At 37.0% G+C, this 20283-nt stretch overlaps 1 protein-coding gene across 8 annotated transcripts in view; it reads right to left on the reverse strand.

The window, feature by feature from the left end:
• LOC105463245 (synaptotagmin like 5) overlaps positions 1–20283 on the reverse strand; it is a 243625-nt gene that overhangs the window by 23268 nt on the left and 200074 nt on the right. For 7 of the 8 annotated variants that reach the window (XM_071089131.1, XM_071089130.1, XM_071089128.1 and 4 more), the window contains 5 exons: positions 16100–16241; positions 11270–11399; positions 9458–9558; positions 3254–3346; positions 2593–2658 (listed from right to left, as the gene is read on the reverse strand). In XM_071089131.1, the coding sequence (XP_070945232.1) occupies positions 2593–2658; positions 3254–3346; positions 9458–9558; positions 11270–11399; positions 16100–16241 (532 nt within the window). The remainder of the gene's footprint in view (positions 1–2592; positions 2659–3253; positions 3347–9457; positions 9559–11269; positions 11400–16099; positions 16242–20283) is intronic. The other variant, XM_071089129.1, reaches the window with a different exon arrangement.

Raw genomic sequence — 20283 nt, forward strand, 5'->3', positions numbered from 1 at the left:
CAAACTGTGCTCTGAGCACCATGGGCACATGTTGTCAGGACCTCCTGAGACTGTGTCAGGGGTGCTGGTCCTCGACCTTGGCAAAATAAACTTTCTAAATTAACTGAGACCTGCCTCAGATTTTCAGGGTTCACAAGTAGCATGATGAACTCTCACATCATACTGCTGCATCCCACCACCCTGGATGTGAAGCCGCTCTTTGTCCAGTTGGAGCCACACTGTAGATGATACTTGCCCATTAGTCACTTAGCTGTCTCAGTTATCAGATTGACTGTCCTGCTGTCACAGAGCTTGTGTTCAACTCATTCTTATTTTACTGAATAATGACTTAACAAAGTGTTAAGAGTAATGATGGTAGTAATTTATATACGTCAAAGAGAAGCCAAAAGTGCTTTCTTTAAGTGAAGATGTGACCTTGGTGCTTCTTGGCTAGGGTTTGGTACTATGCGAGGTTTCAGGCATCCACTGGGGTGGGTGGAATGTATCATCTGTGGATAAAGGTGACTACTGTAAATGTAATAAAATTACGCTTTGGCACTAGAAGTGAAAACCGTGTATCTTAGTAACTGTCACAAAAGACCACCTGGAGGTATTTCACGGCGGACCCAATAGTTTCAAAACCACTTTTCTGTGAACCGCTGGGAAGTCAAGACTACAGTAAGTACACAGGGACCTTAGACTGTCCTCTTTTTTGTACTTTGCTTTTGGTAAAAGCCATTATATTCCACCAATTTCTGGGAGTAGAGACTGACTAAAGAACAGGATGTGGGTGATGTGGTCACATGTCTTCTAAGCTTCTTCACGGGCAAGAGCAGACCAATAATTCCATAATTATTTGGAAATTAGAGCTTAAAGAAAGTCAGTGAGTGACCTAATCTGTCTTTCTTATTCCTAAAACAAAGCAACAGAATTTTCATGTTTAGCAGGTGGCTTTGAGCAGTGCTTTTCAAACTTTAATTGCATAGAAATCACCCAGATACCTTTTTAAACTGAAAATGCGGCCGGGCGCGGTGGCTCAAGCCTGTAATCCCAGCACTTTGGGAGGCCGAGACGGGCGGATCACTAGGTCAGGAGATCGAGACCATCCTGGCTAACACGGTGAAACCCCGTCTCTACTAAAAAATACAAAAAACTAGCCGGGCGAGGTGGCGGGCGCCTGTAGTCCCAGCTACTCAGGAGGCTGAGACAGGAGAATGGCCCGAACCCGGGAGGCGGAGCTTGCAGTGAGCTGAGATCCGGCCACTGCACTCCAGCCTGGGCGACAGAGCGAGACTCCGTCTCAAAAAAAAAAAAAAAAAAAAGAAAATGCTTCTCTCTTCAGTCTAGGGTGAGGTCTGAGATTTGACTGTTCTAACAAACTCCTAGGCCTGCAGTTCCCAAACTGTGTATCGAGGTACCACAGAGCACCACAGCAAACTCACAGGGGAATCACAGAAAGATTTTAAATTCTCAAGGGAAACACAACACCACCTATCAGACACCATGTAAGCTACTAACTAGTAATTCACAGTGTCAACATTAAGCCATGCTTTATTCTTTTCAATGAACTCCTAGTTGTTTGAAGCTGAGTTTTTGGCAGTTGCTGCAACAAAAAGCAAGTATTGCACAAAAATGAATATGAAATGGGAAATGAAAGTAGTGATGTCCAATCAGATTCCAAGATTTGGTAACTGTGTAGTGCTCAATAGGCACACATATCCTATTAGTGGTAAGTAATAGGTGCTATTTAAGGATGAAATAAAAATACTATTTTTCTTTCCATTTACTTGTAGCATTTTTTTCAAATGGCTAGTTAGTTGTTAGGATACAGTGCTTATTAAATTGTTTGGGTCTAACTACTTAATAAATGGACTAGTCAGGTGCTACTTTTAGTGTAGGAGTGCCAGGAAAGAATTACTAGGGGTGGGGTTTTTTGAACTGAGAAAGTTTTGGGGTATCTGTTCCAAGTGATGCAATGTGCTGGTCCATGGAGATTTGAGTAGCAAAGGTTTCAAGAATAAGCCCCAACCTCCTCATGTTACAAATGAGAAAATTCTGGCTCACAAAAATTGTTGGTAGGGCCAAGAAATAAAGCAAGATCTCCAGGTTTCTAGTCTGAGGACTGCCCCACCATACCTGATTACCTCCCTGTATCACTGATTTGTGTCTATACCACATCTCTGTAGCCACATTTTCAAAGAAAATCCTCTGTAAGCAGAGGGCCCCTGTGGATAGAAGGAAATTTAGGAACCCGCAAATACGGAGGCTTGTGAGAAATTAAGACAGCTATGGCAATTTTACTACTAACTAAACCATATGCTCTTAACCAAGCTAAGGCTGTGATTTAAAATAGATGCTTACTTCAAAGGTTTTGTTGACAATACATCATTTTAGACCATGTGTCTTTTGAGTGGTGTTCGGATTCCAATGTTTAATGAATTGGAATACTTGGGTTCTGATAACTTCATCAATCTTTTAAAAGATAACCTCTGGTTAATTGTATATAAGTCCGAAAAAGATAAATATGGGACAAATTGCTTAATCATAGTTCCCAGGCCATGAAATTTGTGAAGTATGGTTGGAAAGAACAAAAAAGAAAGGTTGAAAACTCACAGTGTCTGAGTCAGCATCAGGCACATTTAGGTAGGTCCACTTCCTGTCAGAACCTGCTTGAGAATTCTTTAGAGAAGTCATCCAAAGATCAAAAGAAAAAAAGCATCAGAGCAACAGAAATCAGAGAAGCCAAGAAAAAGACTTACAGACACACAGTTAGATACAAGGACACAGGGCCTTCCTCTCAGAAAAGGCCTTGAACACTAATATAAGAAAGGACTTTATTTTGTGGGCAGTGGGAAGCTATTGACGGGTTTTGAGTAGCGGACAGACCTGATTGGGCACGTGTTTTAGGAAAATGACTGGCAGCAGTCTGGAGGACAGTTGGGGAGTTTAGAGAATGGTGTCAGGGAAATGTGTCAGCAGATAATTGAAAAATAATTTATAGGCTTGAGCTGACTGAGCCTGAACTAGGGAGTGAGGAGATTTTTAAAACTTGGGTGAGGACTGTGGAAGAAGGAAGAAATCAGGAGCCTGAGAAAAAACTCAGACCAAATTAGACTGAAAGGTACTCTGTGGGCAAAGGGCAAGCAGGATCTTATAATGACTTTTAACTCGTTATCACATATTGTTCTAAGAACATTTATATCTCCTTTGGAAATGCACAGAAAATCAAAAAGAGAGAAAAGAAACTTTCCGCATGTCCTAGTGAACTGCTTACAGTTGATAGGCCACTTGCCAGACTGTGGGTGTTTGTAGATAACTGCGAGGACACTAAGGCATCAATGCTTTCTTCAGTCTCTTCCAAGGAGTCCTAAAAAAGAAGGGGAAAAATCAGTGGGTTGGTCTATTTGTTTTTCTAGAATGTCTTTTCACTTGAAAAACCACTTTCTTTCATAAATCTTTGAGAATCAGATAAAAATATCTAGAAATCACTCCGTTCCTAGGTTTTCCTCTTTTTCTCTCCAGTCAATCTGAATTATACCATCGGAGAAGCGGGCAGGGATAGTGGGTGGAGAGTGGGGTCTCCTTTCTAATGGTGCTTACTTTATGGAAAGAACATGAAATTTGGAATCATACAGACCTGGGTTCAATTCCTACCTCTAAGGTGATTCATGTTGGGCAATGTACTTACGTTACTTTAAAATTTAAAAAAAAAAAAATTGTGTGCATGTGCGCGCGCGCGCACACACACACACACACACACACACACACACACACACACACACACTGCCAAGGTGGTAAAGTATATCTCAAAAATCTCTCCACTAGGTGAACTAGATACTGGATTCTCATCTCAAATCCCAGATTCTACTTTTCCTTTCCCGTTTCTTTTTCTCCTTCATGATAAAGTGGCTTTTTTTTTTGCCTATTTATTTAAGCAATATATTTTCCTAGTAAAAACATTTTAAGCAATATAAATAAATGGAAATTAAAAACTTAAGTCTCTCATTAACATATTAATCATCAATTCCAATATTTTTGATTATATGATCACATATATATACGCACATACACATATACACATAGATAGATTATATCATGCATACTGCTTTTTATTATGGGCACTTTTCTTTTTTGCTTCTCCTCTCCTTCCCCTCCTTTCACACCAGGTGAAATTAATATTTGGCATCCTGCTGCACAGATTATATTCCATATCTTTCTCCTTGTTTATGTGAAAAATCATATAAAAACATACACACACAAATCTAAGTATACATTCATGGGAATTTTTTAAACTATTGTTTTACAAATCAGGATTATGATGTACACTTCTGGGCTTGCTTTAAAAAAGTGTTTATTATAAGATGCAGCATATTAAAAAGTACATAAAATGTAGATGTATAGTATAATAACAACATCAACTGATCAAGCAGAAGCTCCCTGTGTATCCTGTCCATATCACAAGCCCCTTCTCCCCCAGGGAATAATTAGTATTTTAACTCTTACGGTTAACCACATCCTTGCTTTTATTTATAGTTTAAATGCATAAGCATGCACTCTGAAACAAAAAGGTTTTGTTTTGCCTGTTTTTGAACTTCATGTAAATGCAATTAAATGCTACACATTCCTTTGCATTTTGCTTTTCTTGCTTAATATTGCCTTAAAATTCATCAAAATTGTGGCATATTTTTGCAGCCCATTCATCTTTACTATCATTTAATATTCCATTGTATGATATCCAAAACTTTATCCATTCTCTTGTTGCTGAATATTTGGGTTATTTTCAGATTTTTTTCTATTGTGACCAACACTTACATGTATATTCTGTGAATATGTATCCTGGCGCATATACACACAACACAGTATATATATTCACACACTTGAATATATACCAGTGAGAGGAATTGTCAAGTCATGGGGTGAGCATATCTCCACATGCTTATCTACATCATTTTAAAGATAATGTCAAATTTTCAGAAGTAGTTATACCAATTTACAGTCTAATCAGTAGTGTATGAGAGTTCCTGTTGCTCCACATCCTTGCCTGCAAACAGACGGTATTGTTAGATTTTTTTTCATTTTTGCCAATCCAGTAGATGTTTACGGTCTTCATGATTTTAATTTCCATTTCTCTTTTACTAAGTTGAATACTATTTTGTGATAGTTGGCCAACTGGATTTCCTGTTTTGTGAAATACTTGTTCAAAAATTGCTTATTTTTATATTGGTTTATGGTAAGTTGTCACTTAACGGCATCCATAGGTTCTTGAAAACTGCAACTTTAAGTGAAAGGATGTGCAGCAGGTCCTCAAATAATGTCATTTTATTAAAACACTGATGAGGGATAAAAAGGTTTTGTTATACATCATTTTGCTGAAAGTGGCAGTTTCCAAGAATCTGTTGATGACGTTAAATGAGAACTTATTGTAGTTGCCTTTTTCTCACTGATGATCCCACAAGATGAGTTGGAATATCTTGTAGAATAGCATCTTGTAAGAAAGGGCTGGCTTCATGGATGAATTCTTCTGAACATTTGAGGAAGAATTAATGCCAATTCCTGTCAAATTCTTCCAAAAATTGAAGACGAGGGAACACTTCCAAACTAATTTTATGAAACCAGCACTACCCTGATAGCAAAGTCAGACAAGGATACTACAAAAAAAAAAAAAAAAAAAAAAAAAAAAAAGGGACAATTGCAGGCCAATATCCCTGATTAACCATAGATGCAAAAATCCTCATCAAAATGTTAGCAAACTGAATTCAGCAGCACATGAAAAAGCTCATTCAACCTGACTAAGTGGGATTTATCCTTGGAATGCAATGATGGTTTAACATAAACAAATCAATAGTTGTGATAAACTGCATTAACAGAATAAAGGATAAAACCCATATGATCATCTCAATAGATGCAGAAAAGGCACTTGACAAAATCAACATCTCTTCGTACTAAAAACTCAACAAATTAGATAAAGAAAAAATTTACCTCAACATAAAATCATACAGGGCAAGCTCTTAGCTAGCATTATACCCAACATTGAAAAGCTAAAAACATTTCCTCTAAGATCAGAAAAAATACAGTATGCCCACTCTTACCAACTCTACTCCATATAGTGCTGGATGTCCTAGCCAGAGCAATCAAACAGGGAAAAGAAATAAAAGGCATCTAAATTGGAAAGGAAGAAATAAAATTGTCTGTTTGCAGATGACATGATTTTATATATAGAACACCCTAAAAACTTCAGCAAAAAGCTGGCAAAACTAATAAGCTCTTTAATTCTGAAAAAATGTATCCCTATTATTTTTTCAAATTGTCCCTTTTCTATATTTTTATGTTTTGCTCTTTCTCGGTGTACAATTACCCAGTGATCATCACATAAAGTACCAGTCTTCGTATTTCTTTACTTTCTTTTTAAAAGTGGATATTAAAAAATTCAAACATTCACAAAATAGAAAGAATAGCATAATGAACCCTTATAACTGATTACCCAGTTTTAACAATGATCACTTTTCCAGCTATTTTCCTTGCTGCTTATTTTTTCTCCCACAACTTTATTGAGGTATGACTTGCATACCATAAAATTTACCTATTGTATGTATGCAATTCAGTGATTTTTAGCAAATTTAGAGTTGAGCAAACATCAACATAATCCAGTTTTAGTATATCATCAATCCAATAAGTTACCCCATGCCTGTTTGCAGTCAGTCCCTACTTCTTCAGTCCCTGGCAACCATTACACTGCTTTAATCTCGCTATCAATTTTCCTTTCATTGACATTTCATATAAATATAATTATATGATATATAGTTTCACCTGGTTTCTTTCACTTAGCATAATATTTTCAAGGTTCATCCATGTTGTAGTATGTGTCAGTACTTCATTTCTTTTTACTTCTGAATAATATATTATTGTATTCCATCTATTCACCAGAGTATTATTTTCACTTTTTGTTTATTACGAATAATGCTGCTATAACCACTCGTGTGTAAGTCTTTATGTGGACATACGTTTTCATTTCTCTTGGGTAGATACCTAGGATCAGAATTGCTATGTCATGTAGTAAATTTATGTTTAATTTTTAAAGAAATTGTGAAACTCTTTTACGGAATGGCTGTAGGTAGCATTTTGCATTACCACTAGCAATGTAGGGGGGTTCCAATTTCTCTGCATCCTCATTGACACTTATTATTATGTCTTTTTAATCACATTCATTCAAGGGGATGTGAAGTGGTGTCTCATTGTGATTTTAATTTTTGTTTCTCTGATAACTAATGATGCTGAACATATTTTAAGGTGGCTATTAGGCATTTGAAAATCTTCTTTGATTAAATGTCTATCCAAATCTTTTCCCCATTATCTAATATGATTATTTGTCTTTTTGATATTGAATGTAAGGGTTTTAAGAAATATGTTCTAGATACAAGTCCTTTAACAAATATATAATTTGAAAATATTTTTCCAGTCTGTGGCTTGACTTTTCATGTCTGTAATGTTGTCTTTTGAAGTGTAAACATTTTTATTTTGATGAAATTCAATTTATCGGTATTTTTTTTCTTGAACACATGCGTCATGCTTTTGGTGCCATATCTAAGAATTATTTGCCTAACTCAAAGTCATGGAGATTTTCTCCTAGGTTTTCTTTTAGAATTTTATGGTTTCACTTCTTACATTTAGGTTTATAATCCATTTTGCGTTACTTGGTTTCTGTATGGTATATGTTAAGAGTCAAAGTTCTTTTATGTTTTGTGGTATTTGGATATCCAGTTGTCCCAGTATGATTTGTTGAAAAGGTTATTCTTTCCCCCACTCAAGTACCAAAAATCAATTGGCCATAAAGTTTTTTTATTTTCCTGAAATCTCAATTCCATTGCATTGATTGCCAATGCTTATGTCAATACTGTGTTGTACTGATAACTATAACTGTAGGGTAAGTTTTTAAATCTAGTAGTATAAATCTTCCAACTTTGCTCTTTAAAATTGATTTTGTTATTCTGGGTCCCATATATTTTCATATAAATGGTAGAATCATATTTTCTATTTCTACGAAATTATCCTGCTTGTATTTTGATGGGTTTGCATTGTCTATACATTTATTTGGAGAGAATTTCCATCTTAAAAATATTGAATCTTCTAATCCATTAACACAGAATATATTTCTATTAATTTAGGTCTCCTTTAATTCAGAAATATTTTTGTTAATTTCAATGCACATGTCTTAACTTTTAAAAATGAATTTATTCCTTACTTTTGAAAATTATTTTTCATGCTATTATGAATGGACTTATATTCTTAATTTCATTTTCCAATTGATTATTGTTAGTATATATAAATACAGTTGATTTTTGTGTATTGATCTTATCTCCTGCAACCTTGCTGAACTTATCAGTTCTAGTCATATTTTTGTAGATCCTTTAATATCTTCTACATACAGAATCATGTCATTTTCTTCTTTAGTATATTGATGTAAATTATGCTGACAAATATTCTTATATAGATTGATTCTTCCACCCATACTTAGCATAAAACTTACTTATTGCTATTTTTATTCACTGCTAGATTGTAACTGATATTATATTTAAAGTTTTGCATATATATTCATAAACTAGTTTGACTTGTAGTTTTATTTTTTAAACTATTTTAAAAATCAAGTCTCAGTGTCAAGATTATACTGGCTGCATACAATGAATGTAAAGATTTTAATGGTCTTCTAAGATCAGGAATAGTTTAATAGTTTAATAATGTTGGAATTAGTAATTCTTTAAAGGTTGAACATGAGTAAGCTTTGAAATAATTTGATCTCACTGCCTACCTCTCTTTTGGAGGTAGATTTTAAAGTATTTTCCCAGTTTTTTGTACTATAGAAAATGTTATTTCATTTTATAACTCTAAGTTTCCTATTTTGCTTTGGAAAAACTATCAATACCATTTTACATTTGTGTTCTATTTCTTCCAAGGAGTCCAAATTTTATTATAGCAATTACAGAAATCTGAATATCAGAATATTAGACTGGGAAATAACCTTTACAATAATCTAATTTAACCTTCTCATTCTAGAAATGAGTTCACTGAAGCATTAATTTTCACATAATTTTGTCTCAGTTTAGAAGTGAATTTATTAGTGGTAACTTGAGATATAGCAATGTTCATATAAATATGTAATCAGATATGCCTAATAATATTTGGCTTAGGAAAATGCTAGGATCCCTTATTTCCCAGGTTTAGATTAAGTGATAAGCCTTTAGCCGGAAACCGAAATCCCCAACATGTGTTTTCTTAGACATAACCTTCACTCATTAACATGATTAACCATTACGTTTTCTAAGTTATTCTTTCTGTGTTTATGCGTTGACTGTGAAGACTAACAAGAAGAGATGATTGTATATCCTCTCTTTACTCTCAACTCATCATCACCTAAAAGTGTAACCACTTGCAGCAAGATTATGCCCTTATTTCCTCCTCATCATTATAGTTTCATCCAACTTACCTTGTCTAAAGTCCCAGGGACAGACTTGCTTCTTATGCTTACTGTATCCTCTAAGTCTTCTGTAAATGACTCACTCAAATCTAACTCAGATCGACTCCGATCTGGAAGGTGGAAAGGAAAAAGAAAGACGTGAGTCATCATATTTTGTGAGAAGATTTCATTTTTTATTGTGAGTGTTTCACCTTTATTTCAGTTCTTTTTAGGCACAGATCATAAATGTGCCATGAAAGCAACAGTCGGAGTCAGTAACTTCATGCTGTTTATGACAACATACTTCCATTTTTAATAATATTTTGGTAATTGCCTTGGACCAAATTACACTTATGTGTTCATGTTTCCTTCTATCACAGGAGGTTAGATGTTTTACTGTAAAATGCTATGTTTTAAGCTGTTTAAGGCAATTGCTTTGCTCCTAGACTTTAAAAAACTCTCTTAGACTGGGCCCTTAAATTTAGAAAAAAATAAAACCTTAACAATTCTTGCTTGCAATATTTAGAGAATTCACTGTGTTTTCAGATTTGACATAAAATTCAATGCAACTGATTCTAAACTGCCACTTTGAAGTGATATAGCAAGTTCCTTTCACACAAAGAGGAGACGCTATAGATGCAACGAGAGGAAGTTCTATTTCTTAAGGGACCAAAACATTCTTTCATCAGAAGAACATCTTGTTTTCAGTTTTGAAAATATAAGTTACAGAGCAATACACCTCTTAGTAATGCTGTAGACAGCTTACCAAGTCAGCGCAGCTTATTTCCACAAAATAGTTCTATACCAAAGCACTACTGAGATTGATATAGTTACTTTTAAATGAGAAAGATTGGAGAGAGTAATCAAGTACTTAAGTTTGAATTGATGAAAAAAATAATGCAGAAGTGCTTAGCATAGGCCTGACACAGAGTATGTACTCAATTAACAGGAGTTGTTGAGTCGAAGTAGTAATAGAAGTAGACCCTATGATGTTGGTTTCTAAACTAGTTTAAAAATTTAATTAACAGGTAAACAGCTTTTTTACTCCTGAGCAAAATGTAGCAATAACCACACACATTTAGAAAACCCTTTGGGAGCTGGCTGGCTAGAACAGACTCCTCAATTCAGCATACAGAATCCTGCCTTAGGCTTTATGCATATGTCATCATTAGGAACACGTAACTTTTTAATGTTGAAGATTTCATCATGATTTTTATTCCATGCATGGGACATAAGATTCATAATTATGACAAATTTCTCTGAAGAATTTTCTTAGTCATAGGTATTAACATTTCAAAATGAATAATAGCTGCTTCAGAGGACAGTCGTGATAATGAAGTAAAATGACATATTTGAGTGTACTATGCAAATGAAAGGGGTAATTATTAATATCTTAGTGCTGCTTGCAAATAACTTCTTATTTAAACCACAGAATGATTTTCTTTTGTCTTTATGTAGGAAACTTCTGACCACTATGTCAATTGAACTACCATTTCCTTGAACTCTGAGCTAGTGTTCTTATCTGTCATATCAAATGTATCTTGGAACCGTTTATATTCCCTACATTCAAATATTGATATTCTGATGTAGCGCTGAAACTCGGTGATGATGCCTGGCAAGAGTATATACTAAATAAGTGGAATTTTCACAAACGTAAGGTGCCCAAAGCATTACCTGGGTCTATCTTCAAGCAGTTCTTATGGAGTGGCCTACCACCATAGGTCAAAGAAGGGATGCTTACTTTTTAAAGTATGAGACATCCATTTAATACCATAGATATCAGTCAATTCCATTAGTTTTAGTCATTTTAAACAACAGAGTAGGCACGTTGTAAATACCCACCTGAGGAGAGAGAGGTTCCAGACACTGCTATGGAAGGTGTGCCAGAAGTGTTTCTGCGGTGACCCTTTGTGAACTCCTGAGAGGTACCTTCAAGAGCAGCCAAATCTGTGGAATTTTCAAAACCATACTCCTTCCCACAAAGTAAAAATGAGAAAAACAAATTATACTGACTGTAATTTACTACAAAATTCATCTATATAAAATATACTCCAGTATAAACACCTTTATAGGTATTACTATTTAGGAGGACCTAATTGACATTTGAAGGACCCTCACCAGGAGTCCATGTAACTCCAAAATTTACCATCAATAATTGCTATCCAAAATCTATTCCAAGAGGTTTGTTAATTAGTGCAAAAGGTATCTGGACAATTTCTCATTCCCCAAATTAATGAGTGTTCTAACATATGATTAATAAGAAAGATTATACAGGTACCCTCAATCTTATATGAACTATGTATAATAATCTGGCAAGATTCAGGCTTAAAACTCTGTTTGGTCCTATTTTGTTCCCTCTTTCAACATACCCTCTCTTCAACCATCCCTTACCTCTTCCACTCCCATTTAACAGAACACCATGTACCTTTTCCATCTAGAAGGCTGGCTGGTCAGAATATGGATGGTTACATCTATTTTGGAATGACTTTCATGCCTGGTACTTATCAATGTTCATAAAAAGGTAAAGAGAGAAAACTTCCCAAGTTCACAGCAATAGTATTCTTTTGTGTGGTGTCTGCTTGTTAACAAATGCTTGTACATGTGGCAGAATTCAGTCTGGGACTTGCTTTTATTGTAACACATGTTAAAGAAAATTCTGTCCCAACTTTGCCCATGACCATAGACCCAACTTTGTCTGTGACCTTTGCCCTGCCATAGACCAAGGCAGGGCTTGACTGCTGCCTCATCTGAAGCTTGCTTGAGTGTTAAAACAACAACTACAACAAAGTTTGGACCTTTCCAGAACTGGGCTGAGGTTAAGTGCCCATTCAAATTACATCATGGTATGATAATGATCAAATCTAAAACAGATTTTTCACTTCTCCCTTCTATAAACAATCAAAAAGTGCCTTTTGAAACCCTAGAGGAAGAATTTCCTCCCTGTTTCCCATATCTTAGACATTCAGGAACACTTTGATGAACTCACTACAGTGAAATGTGGCTTTCACTTGCTTAACATGCTAATTGATTCAGTTTCAATTTAGACTGTTTTTAGTATCTTATTATTCTCCAACATATAATACCTGTAGCAGGAGGTATATAGCTTCTAACTTCCTCTAATTGCCATAGACAAGCAAAGTTTATCAAGAGTGTGACAGAGGTCAATTTGATAAATTAGTTTAGGTCAATTTTCAACCTCTTCAAAAAGTTGTTCACACATGGAGTCCTCTAATGAAGCAAGACCAAGTTCCTTGGAGGCAATTATGTTAATGGCAAGTTTTCCCACAGGTGATCTGTGAGTATCATTAGTATTGTGCAATAATAGGCTAATTAATATTACAGTGTCATTAACAAGCAATACATACCCCAGAGGTTCAGGAAATCAAGTCTAAAATTAATAGGTTACATCATAGTAGAGGACAGGTTAGAGACTTTCATGCTCTAAAAGTTTTCTGTGATGGTTAATATTAGGTATCTACTTGATTGGATTGAGGGATGCCTAGATGGCTGATAAAGTATTATTCTGGGTGCGTCTGTGAGGGTGTTGCCAGAGGAGACTGACATTGGAGTCAGTGGACTGAGAGAGGAAGACCTATTCCCAGTGTGGAGTGGGCACCACCCAATCAGCTGCCAGTGTGGCTAGAACAAAGCACATGAAATAACAGGGATAAGCAGCTTGTTTGCTAAGTCTGCTCACTCTTTCTCTTCCCAAGCTGCACCAGACACTTGGCTTCCTCTCCTCCTGTCCTTGGACATCAGACTCCAGGTTCTTCAGCCTTTAGACTCTGGGACTTACACCAGCAGCCTCCCAGGGGCTCTTGGGCTTTCAGCTTCAGACTAGGGTTACATTGTCAGCCTCCCTGGTTTTGAGGCATTTGGACTTGGATTGAGCCATCCTACTGTCTTCTCTCTTTCCACAACTTGCAGACAGCCTATCGTGGGACGTTGTCTTGTAATTGTGTGAACAAATTCTCCCTAATAAACTCCCTTATATATATCTGCATATATCTTATCGGTTCTATCCCTGTGGAGATCCCTGACTAATATATTTTCTTTCATGCTAAAGCAGAAAAGAACATTGAAACAAAGAGATGCTAAGAAATGGGAGAAATTGAGAAGTTGTTACCTTGTTCATCATCTAATGCTATATACTTCCCATCTAAGGCTATATACTTCCCTGTATAATGAAAGAGCAAATGTACTTCATAAACTACTGTGCTGTCTTGTTTTTATTCAATAGAAAGTTCTTCTCTTTGTTTCTCTTTTTTTCTCTTAGAAAAGACCAACTTAGACCACGTAGATTGCAAGAATGAGCTCAACATAGGCACTGCCTACATATATGTACATATAGTCTACTAAATGGCAGGGAATTTCTGTTGGGGAAATCTGGGCGCTGTTAAAGAAATACACAAGTAGGGGCTGTTAGTTTTGAGGGTATTAGCACATGAAAAGGGTGATTTCCCCCCTAATAATCTCAAATTGTATGTAGGAAGATAAACTTTGTTGTGAGAATAAACTTGATTAACTTATTGGTCATTGGACTGATTGTCAGCTGCCACCCACTGGGACAACTGTACTAGATGTAAAATTTTTAAAAATATTTCTGTGCCAGTTGATAAACAGCACTACTCCCAGTCCACCCCCCACTTCCCTGTGCTCACCCTCATCCATGAGCCCAGGTCTCCCCATAATTCAGATCTAGTGCATGACATGGAAGGGTCCCCAGGATACTGCCCCAGCCTTGTGCCAGTGTCTGTTGTGATTTCTCAACGTCCCTGCCAGACTGGTCACTAAGTAGTTTGAATATCATTCCTCTTTAGATTCCAAGAGTTGAGTGTATTCGTCAACTATCCATGCACCTTTCTAGCTATTGAACAGAAATGGCTTGCTGACCTTAGCATAAATATTTATGAAATTTTAAATATGCCTTTTATCTTAGCAACTACGAGTTAGACTATAAATGTTTAAATAAATCTATTATTGTTGTTCAGTCTGTCTGAATGCCTTAACAGAATTTGACTACTCGCCACCTCCACTATCTCTCTGTTTCAAAACCCAGTCTCTCACATGGGGTATGACGATGGCTTACTGATTGCTTTTCTGGCTTTCACTCTTGTTCTCTACAGCTGGTTCTCAGCACAACCCCCAAATCCTGCTTGAAGAGAAGGCAGATTATGTTACTCTTCTGCTGTAAAACCTCCAGTTTCCCCCATCTTAATCAGTGTGAATGCTGACTGCACACATCACTCTTCAAGGCTCTCTCCAGCCCTATGACCTCTTTGGATTCATTTCCTAGTTCACTTTGCCTCATTCACTCACCACAGCTGCATTGGCCTCCTTCCTCTTCCTTGAACATACCAGGTGTGCTCCCACCTCAGGGGCTCCACACTGGCTGTTCTTCTAGAGGCATTAAAAATATTTTAGAAACTGGCTGAGCAAGGGCACTGACCAATCAAGATGGAGGCCAGCTACAAGGAAGTGGAGCAGCCTTCCCTGCATGTACCTGCTAAATATCAGTGCTGTCTCTGCCTGGTGGAACACCGTGCCCCAGAAAACTACATTGCTAATTCTTTCACTTCCTTCAAGTCTTTGCTTGACTAGAGTCTGTTATATAGTAGGTTCTCATTAAATGTTGGTTGAGTCAAAAATTGTTTGTATTGTATGAACTCACTGCTCACATAAAGATTTATCAAATATAGATGCCAGCAATGGATGGAGCTTCCTGCTAAATAAAAAAATCTAGTATATGCTAATTCATTCCAAATACAACTTCCAATGGAATATTTAATAAAAGAGAACATTTTTCCCAAAATAGTTTTTTCATATTCTTTTAAAAGAGAAAACCAATAGAAAATATAATTGATCACATATATATATATAAAAAAAATACAATTTAAGCCTTCATTATATGTTGACCCCCTATTTTAACAGATGTATAGAAAAGAAAACTATAAAAATTTCTACTTTAAAAACTAGATAACAGTTCTACTTTTCCAGATTTAAAACAGTTTGGAAAAATTTGTGCACTCAACCTATGAATATTTTCTCTAAAGAGTAACAGAGAGGATCAAAATTGGAGCCTTCTAAAATGTTCTATATTTATTTAAACCATATAGCAATTTAAACCTCCATCATACAAGTACTACCTTTGAATCTGGTCTTTCCCTTCCCTTTTTCACTTTGGGTTTCCTTCCAAGAGCTAAGATGCAGGAGGTTCAGTCCTGATGAAGCTTCTACCTTTAAAGAGCATAAAGAACATGCTCTGATATATAGAGAGTTGAAACCTAGCCACGATGCAGTGGTGAGGTTGAATTTCAGAGACTCCGTGTCTGATATGGTTTGGCTCTGTGTCCCTACCCAAATGTCATCTCGAACTGTAATCCCCACAATCTCCATGTATCGAGGGAGGGACCTGGTGGTGGATGATTGAGTCATCAGGGAGCCTTCCCCTGTGCTATTCTGGTGATAGTGAGTTCTCACGAGATTTGATAGTTTTACAAGTGTTTGACAGACTCCTTCTGCCATGATTGTAAGTTTCCTGAGGCCTCTGCAGCCATGCGGAACTGTGAGTCCATTAAACCTCTTCTGTTTATAAATTACCCGATCTCTGGCAGTTCTTTATAGCAGTACGAGAACGAACTAATACAGTGTTCATCAGGTTTGTATACTTACTCTACTGATGACTGAGGTCACACTTCGTGTGCTTGGGGCTGGAGACCTCTGAGTGACTGGGGTGACACCACTGCTCCTACTGCTCTTTGGGGTCCTAGAACCAGCTTCCTGGTCATTGAGATCTGATGAGCCAGTGCTTCCCCTAAATGAGAAAGCATATTCTGACTTTAACATGGAAGCAGAGCAGCAACCAAATACACAGGCAGAGTAAAGCTGACGAGGAAACTGATAAGAACATGTGAACCACACTGAGTTCACAAGAGTCACACTGGAACTGCTCAGAAACTATCATGTCACCTTCCTCCTCAAAGACCCTGAGGGTATCACTAGATTTGTCTCCATTTGCCTGACTCCAGGGTCACTGTAATTAAACTTCACCCCATCTTTCTGATTTTGTTTCCTTCTGCTTACCAGCATTCTCTCAGCCAGTTTGGTTCCTTACCATTTTCTCAACTCGCCATCTTGAATTCCACCTCCTGAGGCCTTTTCTTACCTTTTCTCCACCTGTTATGCCCTCTTAACCACTCTCCGTCTATGCAAATCTTTCTCAGGCTTCAAAGGCAAATGAAGTCCAGCCTTCCCCATTAGGCCTTTCCTGTCAAGCAGAAGCCTTGTCAACCTCTGTTCCACTCAGTTCCTATTGACTTATGGTCTTTGCCTGACTACTGTATTTAGTACTTGACGGCACAATGTCTTGTTTGGCTCCCTAGTGGATCCACATATGAGAGGTTGGGTGTTTCATTAAACTATGAACTCCTTGGGAACAGAGTCTATGCCATAATTATCATGTATCTCCAGCAGCTTTGTAGTGACTTAGTACAAAGAAGCCACTCAATACATATTTAATCAAAGATTAGAAGTTATATTTCATTTCTCTGTGTTGTTTTAGTGTCTAATTCATGGTGGACATTTAATAAATATGGTACAAAAATAATGACATTTGGTAAATGAGCTTGAATCACTTTCATGTGTGCTAAAACGATTCAATTCAATCCAATAACAATAAATGAAAAAGCAGTTCCTGCCCTTGAGGTGTTCACAATTTTCTTATTAAATGAGCTTCATAAGTCAACATAAATTTTGACAAATTGGAGTTTAAGAGAAGTGTTTGTTCCCATTTTATCCTTTTTCCTCAGTAGGCACAAAATACGCTAAGTGGTAAAACAGAAGTCCTTATGAGTTTTACTCTCTCAGTTACTGTCTTAATAAGTTACAAATGCACATATAATAGTACACATCTGGCCGGGAGCGGTGGCTCACGCCTGTAGTCCCAGCACTTTGGGAGGCCGAGACGGGCGGATCACGAGGTCAGGAGATCCAGACCGTCCTGGCTAACACGGTAAAACCCCGTCTCTACTAAAAAATACAAAAAACTAGCCGGGCGAGGTGGCGGGCACCTGTAGTCCCAGCTACTCGGAAGGCTGAGGCAGGAGAATGGTGTAAACCCGGGAAGCGGAGCTTGCAGTGAGCCAAGATCACTCCACTGCACTCCAGCCTGGGTGACAGAGCGAGACTCCGTCTAAAAAAAAAAAAAAAAAATAGTACACATCTTATTAGTAAAGCATACCAGCAGTGGTTAATAGTGATGAGGACTTACAGTTAAGCCAATAAGAGGAAAGACTAAATAGAATAAAGGAATATTTTTTAAAAGAATGTTTAAATGTTTAAATGTGCACATATCATTACTAGAAGACAAATCAGGCAGAAGAATAGGCAATGACCATTGGATAGAACTGTCAACCACAACTCCTAAGTGTTTTCAAAGCTGTGCACCAGAGAAGTCACCAAAACCAAATTTGTCCTGGACCACATTACCAGCTACCACTACCTTCAATAATCATGAATAGCAGTGGCATTTACTTAGTATCTTCTAGGCGTTAGCCATTTTCCATCCCCCAATATCCCTGTAAAATGTGTTTTAGAATATTATTTAATATTTTTTAAATGAAGAAATTGAGTCTTGGAGAGGTTAAATAATTATTCCATACATGTATGTGTGCACACACACACACGCATACACACACCGACAAACCACCATGCTATCAGCATAAAAACATTATTATCAGTCTACCCAAAGCCTGTGACCATTCTAGTTTCTCATACTGCTTACTCATCATTTCACTAAGAACAAGTCATTACAGCCTGGCAGGTTTTGCATTTATAGAGTGAACTATCAAACAGAAGATAATCAAAGGAACAAGGAGCTAGGAGTTAGTTTCTTGGGACTTGATTATGAGAATTATGAAAATTTTCTATGTTACTAAAGAGTGGTTACTAAAGGGTGGCATTTCTTTTTTACTAAAGAGTCTCTGCAGAAAGGATCTCTGGCTTCCTCTTTGTAGAGATGGCACTATAAGTAAATTATAGTACTATGGACTCAGCTGAGAAGATGTCTAAGACCGTGTCTGTTGATTCTGACAACAAGAGAGTAAAATTTTGTGATTAAGTAAATTGATACACTTTGGAACTCTAATTTCCTTGGTGATTTTCCTGAACCCTTCTACCTGGAGCATGACATTTCTACATTTGACAACAGTTAGCCACATTTGTACCCTTCCAAGTATTTCCGCTCATCTCAGAGGTCCTACTTAGGAGAGGCATATAGACTTTCCCGTTGATGCTGTACTGTGACCATAGGTTCTCTAGAACAATGTTAACACAAAAATACGTCTCCCTACTGTTTCAGGTAAAATCTTCTTGAAAAAGAAAGGGCAAGGGTGAATCTTGCAGAAATGAGCCAAGAAGTTATGAACCAAAGGGACTCATGTGGGTATTTCTGCCTGTGTGTGTGTGGAAGGTCCTCCCAGAGCCAGGTGATTTTGAGAAAGGCCTCATCATGGATTAGCCTTGCTGAAACCAAAAGTGCTACTTATGTAGAAGCTCTGGCAGAAGTTGATTAATTGTGGTGGTGACATTCAAGAGGTTATCCTATAATAAGGAAAAAATTCTTGTGATTGTAAGTCAGCTACTGCAAATTATCATTGCCAGCAGCATTATCTCAAAAATGACATAGACTTTCACATTTGTCCCTGACATTTACTGTGAGCTTCTCAAAAATTTTTTTTCCAGTTGATTAAACTCGGAAAAGGTTTAGTCTAATAAGGCATATTGTCATAAATATTTGGGTGCCAACTCATTTAGAAGTTATGTAAAATATGACATAAAATACATGAATCTTTGCCACTTAAATTGGAAAAGGATAAAAGCTATGTCAAGTCAAAATTAAAGTTGTGAAGTTTAAAGGTCAACTAAGAAAAAGCAATTTTTTGATTCAGCTATCATGTTACTTAGATTTAAATAAAAGGTATGATAAATCAGTGCCAACAAACCTTCAAGCTAAAATGTGGTTAAGTAAAAACCGGCAAGAAAGAGATACATTTATCTCATTCTAAAAGGCCCAAATGTGGGGATATGTCACTGTCTGGGAGTTTGGATATTCTGAGTTGCTGAAAGACACATTTTCCAGATTAGGAAAGAGTTTCATTTACTTTACCTTATGAAATATACTTTAAAAGCCTTCTGTTTTGTTATCTCTAATTCCATGGGTAGGGTAAACACATCCAACAGCAATAATTTCAGTATACTCTTACAATGACCCTGTATGGCAGATGCATATGAATGTTTGTTCCAAGCTAGGGAACTCAGGAGTGGCCAGCCCTGAGATTTGTTTCTTACCTGTGAAAACCATCTGAGCCCCTGGCCCTTCTCATGGAACACGGGCCATACCAGGGACTGAGGCCCCGAGTTTTGGGTTAAATGAAGGTTTCCAGGTGGAGGTTGTTTAGGGGGAAGGTTTTAAGTGAAAATGTTATATAAACTACATTGTTATTTGCAAGTGGTTGTGGTTTTCCTGCCCAGCCCACCACTGCTGGACTCTTCCCTGTGTGTAAGATGCTAATAAAATCGTATGTCTCGATTGCTGGCTCTGAGTTTTTTGAACCTGGCAGCTTCCCTATTGAAGTTAATAGAGGTTCAGCACGGCACCATGTTGCTCAAAAATCTTGATAACAGCTTCCCAGATATATCCATTTCTAGACAGAGGATCCAAGGGTAGGGGGCAGAGATTATAATGTCATGAGTTGCCTTTCTGCTTTACATAAAGGTCTCCTAGGAGTTGTAGCCAGGAAATAATTTCCCAGGATCCAACCTTCCCAGGGTGACTGACAGTGTTGAGCCTGTTCCCA

Source organism: Macaca nemestrina, chromosome X (genome assembly GCF_043159975.1).
Source record: "Macaca nemestrina isolate mMacNem1 chromosome X, mMacNem.hap1, whole genome shotgun sequence".
Lineage (NCBI taxonomy): Eukaryota > Metazoa > Chordata > Mammalia > Primates > Cercopithecidae > Macaca > Macaca nemestrina.